Consider the following 18648-nt stretch of genomic DNA (forward strand, 5'->3'; position numbering starts at 1 on the left):
GAATTTAAAATCCTGAATCATGACAGGACACTAGTGGAATTCAGGTGTTTCTGGTACATGGACTGCTCTCACCCAATGTGAGGTTGAACTGTTGACCTTGTGTACATCCTACATCACAAATGAGTCTGTCAGATACACTAAGCCTATAGGCTGAAGATGATGCCCCAACACTGCGGAGAAACCTCAGGTGACTGCTCAGGCAGCTGGCTGTTTCTGTCAACTCAAAAATTTTTTGGAAGTTGCTTGCATGCACTTCCTGTTTTTATTTTTGTTAGCTAATATTATTCCTTCTTGGGTCTCTGAGGGAGTTGAAGATTAGTTAGTTATGGTTAAAGATTAGTTAGTTATAGTTGAAAATTAATTAGGATAGAAAGTACATTAGATACATCTTGGAATTACCAAAATAGGATAGATAATGGAATTATTTTCTCTAATTTGTCAAATACCTGTTTAGGTATTTATTACTTGTATATATTGTATATAGTTATTGTACTTTTGTATATAGTTTTTCTTTTGTTAGTTATAACCTTTTGCTTTTTTTCTTTTTATTAAAATAGAAAAGGGGAAATGTGGTGGTAATCTAATTGTACTGAAATGTGATTTTGATTGTATGTTAATAAATAAAGTTGTCCGGGGGTCAGAGCTATTAGAGCCATAGACAGAGTGTGGCGGTGGTGGCACACGCCTTTAATCCCATAGATCTCTATGTGTTCAGGGATACAGCCAGCATTGGAGACATATGCCTTTAAGACCTAGGGGGCTGTACATTCAGACAGTGACGAGGCAGTCACGTGTTTGGGTTTACAACCAATGAGAAGGCAGAATGACTGGAAAATCGACTTACAGACAGGAAGTAGCTCTCTTTTCGGGAAGCTGGGACACCGCAGGCAGAAGGGTGAGATTTTAGCTCTGAGCTCTGACCTCTCGGCTTTCTCTTTTACATTGTTTCTGTGTTTCTTATTTAATAAGACGGTTGATTACATCAATAACCAGGCTCTTCTCCAAGCAGTTTATTCAGGAACCTTGAAACAATCTTCTGACTTCTGACCCTGGGGAAAGCCAACCCACAACCTAAATAGCTTCTGTGCAGCCAACCCCAATCTGCCACGTGGGTACTGCGGATAGGTCCAGGTGCGCGGAAGTAAGCCAAATCCTTAGCCTTAGCCAAATAAGAAGTTGTTTATCACAGAGAGTGCTCACCGTCGGGAGGGTGGAAAGCAGAAGCCAGCGCCATCTTTGAGGTGGGGCTGCACGCAGCTCTCTACATTGGTCTAAAGTTCATGAGTTCCCACTAGCCCGGTTTGGCTGTCTTTGTTGGTTTCCCCATCACGATCTTGATGCCCCTTGCTCATAGAATCCCTCTCCTCTCTCTTTGACTGGACTTCTGGAGCTCAGCCTGGTGGTTGACTGTGGATCTCTGCATCTGCTTCCATCAGTTTCTTGATGAAGGCTCTATGATGACTGTTAGGGTATTGACCAATCTGATTACTGGAGTAGACCAGTTCAGGCACCCTCTCCACTGTTGCTGGCAGTCTAAGCAGGGGTCATCTTTGTGGATCCCTGGGAACTTCTCTACCACCAGGATTCTCCCTATCCCTATGTTGTTTCCCCCTATCAAAGTATCTCTTTCATTGCTTTCCCACTCCATCCCTGTTGCAGCTCAACCATCCTGTTTCCTTATGTTCTCATCCCCCATCCCCTATGCACTCTTGTTCCCACCTCAGTCTTAGTTTACTCATGGAGTTCTCATCTATTTCTGCTTCCCAGGGCAATCCATGTGTCCCTCTTAGTGTCTTCCTTTTTAGCTAGCTTGTCTGGAGCTGTGGGTTGTAGTCTGATTATACTTTGATTTACATCTAATATCCAATTATGAGTAAGTACATATCATGTTTATCTTTCTGAATCTGGGTTACTTCATTCAGGATGATATTTCCTACTTCCATTCATTTGCCTGCAAATTTCATAATGTCATTTTTTTTAACTGCTGAGTAGTACCCAGTTATGTTTATGTACCACATTTTCTTAATCCATTCATCAGTTGAGGGGCATCTAGATAGTTTCCAGGTTCTGGCTATTACAAATAATGCTGCTATGAACATAATTAGTCAAGTGTCCTTGTGGTACAGTTAAGCATTTCTTGGGTATATGCCCAAGAGTGTTATAGCTGGATCTTGAGGTAGATTGATTCCCAATATTTTGTGAAACCACCATACTGGTTTCCATATTGGTATACAAATTTGCACTCCCACCAACAGTGGAAGAGTGTTTCCCTTGCTCCACATCCTCTCCAACATTTGGAAAGGAAGAAGTCAAACTTTTACTTTTTGCAGATGATATGATAGTATACATATGTGACCCCAAAAATTCTACCAGGTAACTCCTACAGCTGATAAATACCTTCTATAATGTGGTGGGATACAAGATTAAAAAAAATCAGTAGCTCTCCTATATATAAATGGTAAAAAAAGGCCAAGAAAGAATTCAGAGTAACATCACCCTTTACAATAGCCATAAATAATATAAAATACATTGTGATAACACTAAATAAGCAAGTGAAAGACCTGTATGACAAGCACTTTAAGTCTATGAAGAGAGAAATTGAAGAAGATATCAGAAAATGGAAAGATATCCCATGCTCATGGATAGGTAGGATTAATATAGTAAAAATGGCAGTCTTACCAAAAGCAATCTACAGATTCAGTGCAATCCCCATCAAAATCCAAACACAATTTTTCACAGACCTGGACAAAACAATACTCAACTTCATATGGAAAAACAGAAAACCCAGGACAATGGAAATAATCCAGTACAGTATAGCAACTTTTGGAGGCATCACCATCCCTTACCTCATCCTACTATAGAGCTCTAGTAATAAAAGCAGCTTGATATTGGCATAAAAACTGACATGTGTGCCCTGGCGGTGGTGGCACACACCTTTAATTCCAGCACTTGAGAGGCAGAGGCAGGTGGATCTCTGTGAGTTAGAGGCCAGCCTGGGCTACAGAGTCAGTTCCAGGAAAGGCACAAAGCTACACTGAGAAACCCTGTCTTGAAAAAACAACAAAACAAAACAAAAACAACAACAAAAAATCAGCATGTGGACCAATGGAATTGAATTGAAGACCCTGCCATTAATCTGCACACCTATGAACACCTGATTTTTACAAAGAATCCAAAATTATAAAATGGAAAAAAGAAAGCATCTTTGACAAATGGTGCTGGAATAACTGCATAGGATTTCAAACAGATCCATATCTATTGCCCTGCACAAAACTCAAGTCCAAATTGATCAAAGACTGCAACATAAATCCAGTTATACTCAATCTCATAGAGGAGAAAGTAGGAAGTAGCCTTGAATGCATTTGCATAAGAGACCACTTTCTAAACATAACACCAGTAGCACAGATATTGAGAGAAACAATCAATAAATGGGACCTCCTGAAACTGAGAATCTTCTGTAAGGCAAAGGATACAGTAAATAAGACAAAATGACAGCCTAGATAATGGGAAAAGATCCTCATGCACCCCACGTCGGACAGAGGATTGATCTCCAAAATATATAAAGAATTCAAAAAACTAGACATCAAAATACCAAACAATCCAATATTTAAAAAATCGGATGTAGATCTAAACAGAGAATTCTCAGCAGAAGAATCTCAAATGGCCAAAAGACATTTAAGGAATTGCTCAACATCCTTAGTCATCGGGGAAATGCAAATCAAAATGACTTTGAGATATCATCTTACACCTGTCAGAATAGTTAAGATAAAAAATACTGATGACACCTCCTGACAACTCATTCTCCTCACTCAAACATAGACATAAATCCTACTTGTTCTACTAATTCTAATGTCCTTTTATTCTAAGCAATGTTTTTGTGTTACTATGTTTATTTATTTTTCATATATATGTATTACACACACACACATATATATAGTCTGACTCCTCTTCAAAGAGCATATCTTCTACATTTCCCTTCATGAATACTTATTTTACTATTATGAATTATTTTTATAACTTTTAAACAATATAGGAAATGTACAAGACAATATTGCATAGCTTTTCCATTGTTTTTTAATGGCATCTTTTAAATCTTTGTTCCTTAAGCGATAGATTAAGGGATTTATCATATCAATAACCTGGGTGGAAAAGATGGAAGTCATTTTATCAGTGTCAAAGGAGTGAATGGACATAGGTTGCAAATATATAAATAAATATCAAAGTCTCATAGAAGACATTGACTACTGTAAGGTGGAACCTGCATGTAGAGAAAGGATTCCTTTTGCTCTATGCTTAGTTCATCCTGAGAGAGGTGTGAGGTTGAATAGATAGGACATAATGACTACAGAAGAGAAGAAAGCAATTAAAAGTTGATAAGATTAAAATTATCACCTCAATTTCATGTGTATTTGTGAAGGTCAAAGATAACAAGGTAAGATTGTCACAGTACAAATGACTGATGATGACATTGTGGCCATAGAAGGATAAAGTGAAAATCTTTGCGATATGTAGAGATGAGACAATTATACCATGGAGATAGGAAATGGTGACTAGTATCCAACATACTCTCTGTGACATAATGACAGTGAAGAGGAGTGGTTTACAGATGGCAACATAACAGTCACAAGACATAGCAGAGAGAATAAAAATTCACTATCTCCAACCATGTTCTCAATATCTCTTACTCATACAATCCCTCCTCTCTCTCGCTGATTGGACTCCTGGAGCTCTACCTGAGGCTTTGCTGTGGATCTCTGCATCTGCTTCCACCAGTCACTGCATGAGAGTTCTGTTGCTGGAGGGCTTCTCTCCAGGTTCCACCAAGCCCCGCAGTCCCACAATCCATATATAAAATAATCACTCAGACGCTTATATTACTTATAAACTGTATGGCCGTGGCAGGCTTCTTGCTAACTGTTCTTATATCTTAAATTAACCCATTTTTATAAATCTATAACTTGCCACATGGCTGGTGGCTTACTAGCGTCTTTACATGTTGCTTGTCCTGGCGGTGGCTGCAGTGTCTCTCCTCCTTTTTCCTGTTTTCCCAATTCTCCTCTCTCCTTGTCCCACCTATACTTCCTGTCTGGTCACTGGCCATCAGTGTTTTATTTAAATAGAGTGATATCCACAGCACTTCCCCTTTTCTTCTTTTCTTTTTTTTTAAAGGAAGGTTTTAAATTTAACATGGTAAAATTACATATAACAAAACAATTATGGAGCAAGGATTACAGTTACAATATTAAAGAAGATGTCTTATCTATCTTATACTTGTGAGTTTAAGGTTTTATATCTAACTTATCATTTATCATAACTGAGGAAATTGCAGCTATCTAGTCTTCAACCACATCAAAGACCTCAGAAGGATATAATACTACCTGAGGAATGGGAGAAGGATGTATGTAACTTTCGAGAGTTTTGCAGGGTAGACAGAGACAGCTAACAGCCTGGACAGTCACCTAATGTTCCTTTGTAAAGTTGGGGCATCTGTCTTTAGCTCACAGGGCTAGAGTCTCTCTGTCATTTTTTTCAGTGTTCTGTAGAATATCTGGCAGTTTTCTCTGCAAAGCAGGAACCTGAAGGACCATCTTGTCAAGCAAAGTTCAGTGGTCATCCTTCCATGGGTCCTGCATGTCCAGTCGATCAAGCAGTCCAGGCAAGAACAGTTTCTTGCCTGAATGGCTATCTTTGCCAACATGAAGATAAACTCCATATGGAGTGTCTTCGATTCCCATCCTTCTCTCCGAAGTAAGTCCAGTGCTGCCAGGAGCAGACATGTCTCACTGTCCAGAATGTCTAAATTTTTAAAACATTTTAAATGCCATATTCTCTAGGTCTTTGAAATGTTTAAAGACTACCTATCTATCTGAAATATATCTATGTATACCTAGAAGACTTAACTAACATGACTATTAATATGATTATCATAGATGACTAATTATTAATCTATATCTTAATTATCCATTACAATTGTAAATGAGTTACATAAACATAATACCTCAAACAGGAATAGAAATATATATACAGTATAACAAAATTAACTTATTTAGTTTATTGTATCAATAAACTAAAATTTATACCAATGTAAAACATTTTAAACAAAAACTAAAATCTATACCAATGTAAAACATTTTAAACAAGTTGTTCTTTAAAAGTAGGTTCATTAATCTTTTATCTTATCATCTCTATATCCTATATATCTATATCATACCCCCTTTTCTTTTTTGGAAAGAGATCTCATTTATAATCAACCTGTTTTAAATAAAAATATTGGTTTTTCTCTGTCCTACACCAGAGGGCTCTTCTGATTTGGGACACAAAAATCTCTTACCATTTTTTTAAAGCAATATGTCTGGGTTTAGAGGGGGAGTGAGCCAATTCCACCTCTAAAGCCAGGTTGGTATATTTGGGAATTTGGTCGTAGCATCTCTTACTACTTCCTGCTGGAGGGGGGCACTGTATCTTATGGGGACGCAAAGAAAATTTTGGGCCTATGGGGTAGTCTGTGAGGCTGTATTGTGTGAACCAGTTGCCTTGAAAACACTCTGGATGTTGGATCATCTGGGCCATGGTGTCATCAGAGACCTTTCAGGGGGTCTTGGCTGGTGAAACCCGATGTATCTTAATCTGGAACAAGTCCATAGCCTCTGGCTTTCTGTAGAAGCAAAAACAGAACCTCTTTTCCAGAGCAACATATCCTTACATCCAAATTTTGAAGTCAAGGTACCTTTAAAATATACATATTGGTTTAATTCAATGTCTTTTTCAATCAAATGATTTTTTTTGCAGTTAAAAATCCCAAAGGCAACACAATCCATATTCTCTGTGTAATATTCATCTTTACGTGTTTTTTTTATAGTAATTCCTCTTTTTTTTGTCTCTTTTAAGCCTACATATATTTTACACACATTGTAAACAATTTTATCCGAATCAGTCTTATTGTGAATCTATTGCTCTAAACTGAAGTATTCTAAGACTGAAAGGGGCTGTGGCTGCTGGCTCTGTCCATTTCAGCTTACCAACATGGTGTTTTCTGCCAGTTCTGTGAGTCATCAAGTCTCAGAAATAGTGGGTCTAAGCTTTTATCAAAGCAGCGTGTAGCCCAGAAACCTTTTTTTTTTTTTTTTTTTTTTTTTTTTTTTTTTTTTTTTTAATACTAGTAAAGACTAAATCTACCACACAGCATAATGTGCCGCTGGCAGACATCTCATTACTGCCATTCTGCTGGTCAAACGCAAACGCCAGGAACCCGCCAGTAGTTGAAACCCGCGTTTTGTGGTGTTTAGCTGTCCATATGAGACATGAAGCAGGAACCTGTTTATGGCTCTGTTTAGAATTGGTTATTAAATATTCTCAGGTGTAAGGTGAAAATTCGAGCTGTTGGGCACCATTTGTTGTTCGAGGGCTTCTCTTCAGGTTCCACCAAGCCCTGCAGTCCCAAAATCCACGTATAAAATAATCACTCAGATGCTTATATTACTTATAAACTGTATGGCCATGGCAGGCTTCTTGCTAACTGTTCTTATATCTTAAATTAACCCATTTTTATAAATCTATACCTTGCCATGTGGCTGGTGGCTTACTGGCATCTTTACATGTTGCTTGTCCAGGCAGTGGCTGCAGTGTCTCTCTCTCCTTCTTCCTGTTTCCCCAATTCTCCTCTCTCCTTGTCCCACCTATACTTCCTGTCTGGTCACTGGTCATCAGTGTTTTATTTATATAGAGCGATATCCACAGCAGAGTTCTATCATGACATTTAGGGTATTGGCCATCTGATCCCCAGAGCAGGTCAGCTCAGGCACTCTCTTGACCATTGCCAGTAGCCTACAGTGAAGGTATCTTTTTGGATTTCTAGAGACCTCTCTAGCACTCTGCTTCTTCCTATTCCATTCATCATGGTATCTCCCTCTTCATTCTCCGACATAGCTCCTGATCCAGCTGGGACCTCCCTCTCTCCTAAGCTCTCTTTCCCCTGACCCTTTCCCTCCATTACCCCACCTCCCCTATTTGTTCATGTAGATCTCATTATCTATTTCTCTGTCATTAGGTGATCCCTGTGTATTTCTTAGGGTCCTCTTTACTAGTTAGCCTCCCTAGAGTTGTGAGTTGCAGTCTGGTTATCCTTTGCTTTACATCTAGTATCCACTTATGAGTGAGTACATATCATGTTTATCTTTCTGAGTCTGGGTTACTTTACTCAGGATGATTTTTTTTCTAGTTCCATCCATTTGCCTGCAAACCTCATGATGTCATTGTTTTTCTCTGCTGAGTACTACTCCATTGTGTATATGTACCACATTTTCTTTACCCATTCTTCAGTTTAAAGTCATCTAGTTTGTTTCCAGGTTCTGGCTATTACAAACAATGCTGCTATGAACATAGTCGAGCATGTATGTGCCCTTGTGGTATGATTGAGCATTTCTTGGGTATATGCTCAAGAGTGGAATAGCTGGGTCATGGTTGGAGGAAGCACAGGGACAAATAGCCAAACTAGTGGAAGCACATGAACTGTAAACCAATGGCGGAGGAGCCCCCATGGAACTGGATCAGGCCCTCTGGATAAGTGAGACAGTTGATTAGCTTGAACTTTTTGGGAGGGCCCCAGACAGTGGAGCCAGGACCTGTCCTTGATGCATGGGCTGACTTTTTGGAGCCTGGGGCCTATGCTGAGACACTTTGTTCATCTTGGTGAGGGAGGATGAGACTGGACCTGCCTTGGCTGAGTCTGAGACTCCCCAGGGGAGACCTTGACTCGGAGGAGGTGGGAGTGGAGAGTGGGTTCAGGGAGAGGACTGGGGGGTGAGAGGAGGGAGGATGGGGGAATTCGTGGCTGATATGTGAAATTAAGTTAATTATAAAATAAAAATACTATAAAAGTTCACTATCAATGAGTATAATAAAGAAAGACAACCGGGTAACACAAAAATAAAATGATATTTTATTTTGATACTCAAGAAAATGTCTTAACATTTTGGGCCCCATTGCAGTTGAATACCAAGATATTTTGTAGCAAGATGCCTGAGAAAGAAGTACATAGGTATTTGCAACCTGTTATCTATTGTGGTGAGGATGTTTATACCCAAGTTGCCAACTAATGAGATCAGATAGATGATGAAGGACAGTCTGAGCAATGGTGCCTACAGCTGGTCCATGATGCCTCTCAGGATTGAACTGTCACCACTGTAAGGTTGTGGGCCTCCATTCTATCTCATCAGAAAACCTGCTCTAAATAGATGTACCAGTTTCATAAGCAGTTTCCAAATATATAGGATGACTTTATTTTTATTTTGGAAACCAGTATAGATGATATATCTCTAATGAAATAAAATAGACATACATACATAACCTCATTACTGTGTTACTTTTAATAATTTCCTTTGCCAAAAGTAACATAAACTGTCACCTTCATGTCATGATTATAGTAAAACTATGATATGGGAATATGACCATTTATCAAATACGTAAACATATATAGCTCTAAAAAGCTGATAAACCTTGCTGGACAGACTCATGTGGAGATGTAAATAAATGTATTACAGATGTGAAAAGCAAGATAAATCTTAGAAATTGTAGAACATTTTAGTTACACATATTGGGATAAAAATTATTATTTTTTTTATTTTTGTTTCTTGTACGATTGAAGTTACCTTTAGACATTTCCAAATTATATGATATTTTGCTATACTACATAAGATTCACACCAATTACAATACAGACACCTACTGAGGGTTTTCGATAATTTAGACAACTTCAGTTACATGTGTAGATATGTAGAATCCTAACACCTACAGATAAGACAGCTAGAGTCATAAAACTTAGTCAATGTATTTTTATATGTATTAATAAGAAAATTGTAGCACATCACACTTGGGCTTCTCTTTATTTGAAGAAATAAAATAGCGTGTGATCTATCTTAGCCATCTCTTGCACCTTGACCTAGTGTATAGAAATGATTATTTGGAAAAACAATTTTGGATGAATAAAATACTTTTTCAGCGTAAATGAAAATAGGAGGACTTTGTATTGCTTATTCAAAAGATGAAGAGGAGACAAAATGTTTCAGGAATTCTATGCTCTGTGGTCACAATTTGCAAACATGATGATCACAGGAACTTCAAAACAGTCACTGGTTATAATAACTCACTTGAAAAAATGTTTGCTGTATATGGATGTATACAACCAAGAGGATGAAGGCTTATATATTTTGATGAATCTAAAAAGATGAGAAAATGAGAAACTGGTCATGAAATGCTTGAGACACAGGCTATCCCAGTATCAACCTTTATTACCCAATGGTAAATTTTAATACTTCTCTTATTTAGGATTATATATCTCTGTCCATTCTTAACTTAATGAAATTTTGATATAAATTTCCTTCATCATATAATTTAATCTTTCACTACCATGAATTTTTATTATAATTTAGACATACAATTATGCTACAAATTAGACACTTGTTTTAGCTCATAAATATTCTAGGAAAATATGAGACAATTAAAAATATTAAGGGAAACATAGTTTCTTATCATTGTTGTAAAATGGCATTTTCAATGATTCTTGGGTGTGACAGAAAACTGTTCTGGAATGTTAGTTTAAGATATTTCTGTGGATATCATTCTGTATAAATAAAACACTGATTGGCCAGTGGCCAGGCAGGAAGTATAGGCGGGACAAGGAGAGAAGAGAATTCTGGGAAGTGGGAGGCTGAGCGAGGGAGACACTGCCAGCTGCTGCCATGATAAGCAGCATGTGAAGATGCTGGTAAGCCACGAGCCATGTGACAAGGTATATATTTATAAAAATGGGTTAATTTAAGATATAAGAACAGTTAGTAAGAAGCCTGCCATGGCCATACAGTTTGTAAATAATATAAGAGTCTGTGTGTTTATTTTATAAGTGGGCTGTTGGACTGCCGGGGCTTGGCGGGACCCATAGAGAAAACTCCAGCTACAAGATATATTACATTTGTTCATGCTATGGAATATTTGTTTAATAATGCAAAGATTGGTTGCATTGTTTTATGTTGCATTTGTTTAACTAAGTAAAGCTATGCTACTTTGCCTGCCTAAAACACCTGATTGGTCTAATAATGAACCGAATGGGCAATACCTAGGCAGGAGAGGCATAGGTGGGGCTGTCAGGCAGAAAGAATAAATAGGAGAAATCTAGGCTAAAAAAGAAAGGGGTAGAGCTAGAAAAGGAGAAGGAAAGGAGGATGCCAAGGGCCAGCCAGGGCTCAACCACACAGCCAGCCACAGAGTAAGAAGCAAAGAAAAATATATAGTATAAATAAAGGTAAAAGCCTAGAGGCAAAATGTAGTTAAAGAGAAAAAGGATAATTTAAGTTAGAAAAGCTGGCTAGAAACAAGCCAGGCATTCATAAGTAAGAAAATTCTCCATGTATTTCTTTGTCTTTGAGAAAGCATTGATTTTGATTACTAGTCAGTACTCTAAGTAAATCATAATTTGATAAAATATGTGACTTGCACACCACAGTCAAAACCCACATGTATTAAATAAAATGTTTAAGGCAAAATAGCACAGTTAATCCTGAAATTTTAAATTCCAGTCCCCTCCCCAAATCCTTCAGCTATTCTGTAGTTAACTCTTACCCAAGGAATAGCACATTCAAGTTTGAATACGCAATGAATGCCCCCAATTCACCTTGTTTATATCCACTTAACCATCAGTGATAAAACCCATAGGAAATGCCCCAGAGGGATTATGTCTTATTTATCTTCTGGTTAGAAATTAGCAAAATTGAAATTAATGAATGATGGGAAAAAAACACAACCAAATAAACACACAACAATACTTCTGGAGTAAAGCCTCTTCTGCTGCTGTTGAAGGACAAAAAAATATTTTGAGCACTATTTAAAACACATTAGCTCCTATTGTCAAGAGTATTTGTGATGTTGAACTGCTTTTCACACATTATTTGGAGTTTTTTCTTTGAGACAACATAGTGTTCAAACCAATTGACTAGTTTTTTAAATTAAATATCATTTTAAGTTTTAATATCTAATTAAATGCTGTTTATCTGAATTTTGTATTATATATTTGGTTGGTAGAATCAGAGATGTTGTATATCAAACAATGCCCAAGATCCAGGAATGACAAAGTTTGATTTTTTAATATGGATTATAAGCATTATATTTTCATAGTTTTTATTATCAGCTTGGTGATAATTTTCACTGCTGCACACACTTTTAAAGTATATTTTGTAAGTTCTGGGGAATAAAGGATTTTAGTTACAATAAAATTATTTTCAAGAAAAGAATAGTTTATATAAAGATGACTATTTAATTTTTTAAAAATATTTTTATTTTATAATTAATTTAATTTTACATAATAATATAGTATTAGCTTGGCTTTGGTGTCAAATCCACAAAAGGATTTTCAAGCAAAACTTAAGATATTGCTTTATGAAGGATTCTGGGCTTTGTTTCTATTTTTAAGTCATCTGATGTAGCCCTGATTGACTTCAGCCTAGCTATACAGTCAGGGACAATGTGTAGTCCTCTTGACTCCACATCCCAAATAATTATAGGGGTGGCATTTCTTCCAGTAATCAAAACTTAGTATATATCTTACAAGTAACGTACTTTCCATGTAAAAAGAAGACATTAAATCATTCAGTAAAGAGAAATGGGAAGTAAGAAATTAAGATTAGTTCAGTAATAAAAAAAAGGGGATAAAAGCTGCCATAGAAAATTCAAGACAACTAACATAAACACACACATACACACACATACAAACACACACACGCACACGCGCACGCACACACATACACATACACACATACACACATACACATGTATGCTCAGACTTACACAATATTAGATGATACATTTAATTTATGAACTATTTAATCATTAATATATGACATTCATTATTTCTATTGTAATTGTATGAGAAACAATGTAAAAAGAAAAGTGATATGAAATCAGGACATAAGAGTTCCTTTGGAAAGAAAGCCTCTGTGTGATCTCATTTAATATCAAAGTGATAAATCTTGCTTTTCTAACATGGTGATCAAGATTATTTAAGTGTTTATAGAAATATATATGAATATCAAATGTATGTAAATATTAACAATGCAGGTAACACAAATAATTAGTTAGATATACATGAACACCAAACAATTTATTGTAAAGTCCAATTCACAAAATTAATTTCAATCCTCAGAGACACCTGTCTCTCTCTTCAGGCACATATAGCAAACACATTGCTACCTTGTTTAGATTTATACACTTTAAAAGAATTCTTATGTGCTACCTCATTTCTTCAATTGTTTTGTTTATAATCTGTCTCCTTTTCAGAGAAGGATTGACTTTTACTGTGTTCTTCTCTGACGCTTATAAAGCATTTAAATATATTTGTGGGGAAGTATGACATCTTACAACATGTGTTTTTAGGAGAAGATATTTTGTATTCTTTTTCTTGTCTTTTTAAGGGCTTGTTTTACATCTTTGTTCCTCAAGCTATAAATCAAAGGATTCAACATAGGGATAATTAGGGTATAAAAGATGGAAGCCACTTTGTCAGTGTTGAAGGAGTGACTGGACTTAGGTTGCACATACATAAATATCAAAGTCCCATAGAAGACAGTGACCACTGTCAGGTGGGACCCACAGGTGGAGAAAGCCTTGCGTCTGCCCTCAGCTGAGTTCATCCTGAGGATAGCTCTGAGAATAAGCAGATAGGATGCAAGGATGATAAGTGGAGAAGAAATCAAGTCAATAATTGATAAGATTAAAATTATCATTTCATTTTCCTCCTTATTTGAGCAGAGCAGAGATATCAATGGGAGACCATCACAGTAGAAATGACTGATAACATTGTGTCCACAGAAGGATGAAGAGAAAATATTTATGGTTACCATGAGAGCAACAAATACACTGTAAAGGTATGGGATTGCCACCAGGACCCAACATACTTTTTGTGACATAATGACATTGTAGAGGAGTGGTTTGCAGATAGCTACATATCGGTCATAAGACATTGCAGAAAGAATAAAAAATTCACTAACAATGAACATACTAAAGAAAGACAACTGAGTAGCACAAAAATAAAATGATATTATATTTTTATCTACAATAAAATTTCTTAACATTTTGGGTCCCACAACAGTTGAATAACCAAGATCAGTGATAGCAAGGTGTCTGAGAAAGAAGTACATGGGTGTTTGCAGCTGGGAATCCACCATGGTAAGGATGATCATGCCCAAGTTGCCAACCAGTGTGATAAAATAGATGATGAGGAACAGTCCAAATAATGGTGCTTGCAGCTCAGGGCGGTCAGTGATGCCCATCAGGATGAACTCAGTCACCACAGTAAAGTTGTGGGTCTCCATCAGGGTTTATTGCAAAATCTGTTCTGAGTTGAGATCAAATGTCATCTTGTGAGTTTTTATTATTCAAACAAGCTTTAATGATATATCTCCAAACATTTGAATTCATTTTTGAAAGTAATTCTATTTAAAAGGGTGTACATACAGTCTTATACTTGTCTATACACACATATTCAAACATATGGCTTGAAACAAACAAAAAAACATATTTCTAAATCTCTGGTTCTCTACCAGTTAATGTTTTAATCAGAGAATAACACAAATATGTTTGCCAAGGTACATACTTTCCCCAACTATGATGAGAACCATCCCTTAGATACAATATTAGACATTAGTTAATCTAAAAAAACATCCTTCTACCTCACATATCTAGCCCAGGAATCATCCAACCTCAATACCTAATACCATTAGGATCTGGGAATATAGGTCTACAAACAGAAGTACATGTTTAAATGAGTTTATATATATATATGTATAGATGTGGAAAAATAAGATACAGTCTTTAAATTATAGATATTTGTATTTACACATACATTCATGAAATTTATTTTTCTTTTGCTTTAATTTCTGACAATTACTCATACACTGTGACATAATTATTATATACTTTTAATAATAGATAAGCTGCATTCTAAAAATAGTACATATGTATTTAAAAAAAACCTTACTAAATGCACATTGCTGGACAAGGTGGATCATTTCTTTAATCCCAGTACTTAGGAGACAGAGGCAAGTAGATCTCTGGGAGTTCAAGGCCAGCCTGGTATAGAAAGTGAGTTTCAGGATAGTGACAGTCAGGACTGTCTCAAGTCACCCTCTCTTGAAAAACTAAAAAAAGAAAAAAAAAGTCCACATAAATCTACTTTTATGTGTAGATCTACAGAATCTTAACAGGTAAAAGTGAAACATCTGAAGATGTTATCATAACTCATATTGGTCAGATCTATGAATACTGTTACACATCATGCTCAAAACTGTCTTGATACTGAAAAGCATGTAGGTAAGAGTATCTTTGCCATCCTCTTAAACAATACCTAGCATACACAAATATTCCTTTGGAAAAATGAGGTGAAATGTATAAAATACTTGGCATATATAAAATCAAGATGTCTCTGTATGGACTTTTGAAAGCTTGAAGTAGAAGTAAATGATCCATCAAGTCTAATCTCTGTCCATAGCAACAAAGATGATGAACATGGGTTTCAACCAGTCACTGGACTCACTAACCTACCTGAAAGAGTTTTCCTTATAAATATATATCTACATCATTCAAGAAAGGATCTCAGCTTCTTTGTTAGATCTGAAAAGATGAGCAAATGAAGAGCAGGTCACATAAATAGAATGTACAAAAACTACCAGTCTGTAGCTTGAACATACAAGAGGAAATGTTCACTGCTTGTTATAATTTTCAATTAATACTTTATTCATTATCATGATAATAAACTTATTAAGGATGTATTATGTGAGAAAATGATTTATTTTTAATAAAGGGAAAAATGAAGCATATGAAACTAAAAAGAAGAAAAAAGCAAAGAATACAAAATTAAATAGTCCCCTATATAAATTATTATTTTCTTGAAAGAACACTTTATCATAATACAATTCCTATGTTCCTTAGAGCCTACAAAAATATAAAGAATCTGAAATAATAATAAGAGCGTTTATTTAAATTGCCTTATTCATGACCTCTCAATATCTCCCATTGATTAAGAGGTATCATATTACAATAGTATAATTTTTAGTAATAGAATTTCTAAATATGGCTGCCCAATGTTGTGATAGATGTTAAATGCATGATAATGGATTAAACTTCAACTGTGTTGTAGATACCACAGAACAAAACCAAAGCTCAGTTTGATGGCATTTGCATGGTTGCAAATGAGGGACAGAAAATCTTTCTGTGTGGTTAGTTCACAGGAACATCTTCTAAATATGACAAAGGACACAATATGATAAATTTATATACTCCTTTATGAAAAATTTATATACCCCAAGAAGGCTTGTATAAATATATCCATTTCATCAGAGAGAGGGAACAATTTATTGCTTTTGTAAAAATGTGTATGTGACAATGTTTTCTGAGTAAAACCAGAAACAAAATGATTTACAATGGTAATCATAGTAGAAATTGCAGCCTATGTCAAAATGGAACTGAAATACCCCAGATCTCACCACTGTGTATACAGGTGATTGTATTTAATTTATCCTTCAATCATGTAGAAGGTTGTTTTAAAGTGTGGCTACATAATAATATTCCATTCTCAATATATACACTTCGTACAATAAACATGTAAAACTATCAGTTGTTGTGCAACTGATAGTTGTATTGGCTTGATTGGCAATGATACAAATGGGAAACCTTAAGTACAATGACTGTAAATTTTCTTATAGGTAAGGAAGTACAGGATTTAATGAAAAGAGAAACATATTTTATTATAGATTATTTTGTTCACAGATTACTTGAATGTTATTTTTCAAATCTATAAATTCAGGAAGGGTAGTAGTATTTAGCAAAAAAATGAAGTAATGGTGTTCATACCCTTTGTGAGATACAAACTACATTGCCCTCATTAAAGGGTCAGGAAATGGGTCAGAGAGCTGTCCCAGAAGTTAAACTGCTGAGTGCGGGGATGTGAGTGTGAGCCCGAGTATACAAGGATGGAAGAGGAAAACTAAATCAGGCATTATTCCTCTGATTTTTGCACATGTGCACTCACACATAATTAATGAATAAATAAATACTGTAAAATTAATAGAATGAAAAGTAATCACAACTATGTATTTTGTCTATAAAATTACTTGTTAAAGTTTCAGTTATTTAATTTAGTTTACCATAATGGGATTTATTATGGCATTTTCATACATATATGTCCAAACACATTGTTCTAATTCTTCTCTCTCTCCTTTTACTCTCTTTATAGTTGTTTTCTTTATCCTAGATGTTCCCCACTACTCTGGGTTAGAATAATTTTTTAGCTCATTAGGAAATCTCGGGTCAAATATAATTAAAGTTTGGAAAGACAACATAAATATAGACAATCCTTGTGTTCTTAAATTCTTTTTTTAAATAAAATTATTTTATTTATTATCTATCTCTTTTTTTCTAGGCCCTTCACTAGTTATAAAACTATTTGTATATGTAGCAGAGAGAAGAGAGAGTGAGAAAGAGACAGAGACAGAGAGAGACAGAGGAAGACAGAGAGACAGAGACACACATACAGAGGCTTTATAAGAAAAATATCTAAGAATATATTTTGTATGATTAAAAGATAGTTAATAGCATTTGCCCTCTCAACCTCAGGAAAAGTGTTCAAAAATAACCTGAAATAGAGAAATGAAGATCTATTATTGCTAGCGAGCCATTGTGGAATATTAGAAAAAATAGACACGGAATCACAAAGGAGAACTTCTAGATGGTGAAAGAAGCCTAGCAGAGGATGCCCACATCTCCTTATGCTGAAACTTCAGAGCTCTGTGTGACACTTTGTTACCTGTCGTGAAACTCTTGTCTTCATTTCCCACTGTGGCTCTCAGCATGGGCTTCTGAGATCTACTTAAGTGTGTTTGTCAGCCATAGAGACTCTCCCTGAGGAGATGCTGAAATCTTATTAATTACCAGCTAACTTTTTCTGAGCATCTAATGAGGTGATTTCTGAAGGTTATGAACTATAGGATCAATTTATTGTCCACAATTAGTTATTTGTTGTATAAGCCAGCATTCCCATTTATACTTATCAAAAAGTATCAAGGCCAGGTTCTCAAAGGTAAATTTGTGTGCTCCTGTTTATTGTGACATAATATGCAACTTCCAGGATGTAGAATATATAAAATATCCAATCATGAATGAATAAAGAAGTAAAATCTTTTGTACAAAACAATAGAGTATTATTCAAGTTATACAAAACAATAGTGTATAATTCAAACTTAACAAAAGCAAAGGATGATAAGAGGGATGAATGTGGAGAACACCAGGCTGAATGAAATAATCCTAAATTATGCATCAATAAATACAGTAAGACACCAATTATATGAGTTGCATGAAAGTAGGATAGAGAAAATCCAATAAAAAAGCTGAAGAAATCAACATTTTCATTTCAATTTTGAGTATATTTGAACAGACCAAAGATATCCAAGGAAGATTGTCACATTTGAAATGACTGATGACATTGTACACACAGAAAGACAAAGTGAAAATCTTCTTTCTTCTGTCCTTGCTTACATAAAACCAGCAACAGCAACCTCTCTGCTTTTCTAATGGTTTAAACTTTAGCTTAGACTTACTTCCTTTTTTTTTT

General features: G+C 35.7%; 1 protein-coding gene and 1 pseudogene across 1 annotated transcript; both read right to left on the reverse strand.

Moving 5' to 3' along the window:
* Positions 1-3998: 3998 nt before the first annotated feature.
* Positions 3999-9202, reverse strand: LOC114685624 (annotated as a pseudogene).
* Positions 9203-13414: 4212 nt separating this feature from the next.
* Positions 13415-17880, reverse strand: LOC114685626 (olfactory receptor 8K3-like). Its single transcript, XM_028860261.1, has 2 exons — positions 17845-17880; positions 13415-14374 (listed from the first exon to the last, which is right to left on the reverse strand). The coding sequence occupies exon 2, from the start codon at positions 14354-14356 to the stop codon at positions 13415-13417; it is 942 nt and encodes a 313-aa protein (XP_028716094.1). The 5' UTR covers positions 14357-14374; positions 17845-17880.
* Between the last annotated feature and the right edge of the window lie 768 nt (positions 17881-18648).

Source organism: Peromyscus leucopus, chromosome 4 (genome assembly GCF_004664715.2).
Source record: "Peromyscus leucopus breed LL Stock chromosome 4, UCI_PerLeu_2.1, whole genome shotgun sequence".
Taxonomy (NCBI): Eukaryota; Metazoa; Chordata; class Mammalia; order Rodentia; family Cricetidae; genus Peromyscus; species Peromyscus leucopus.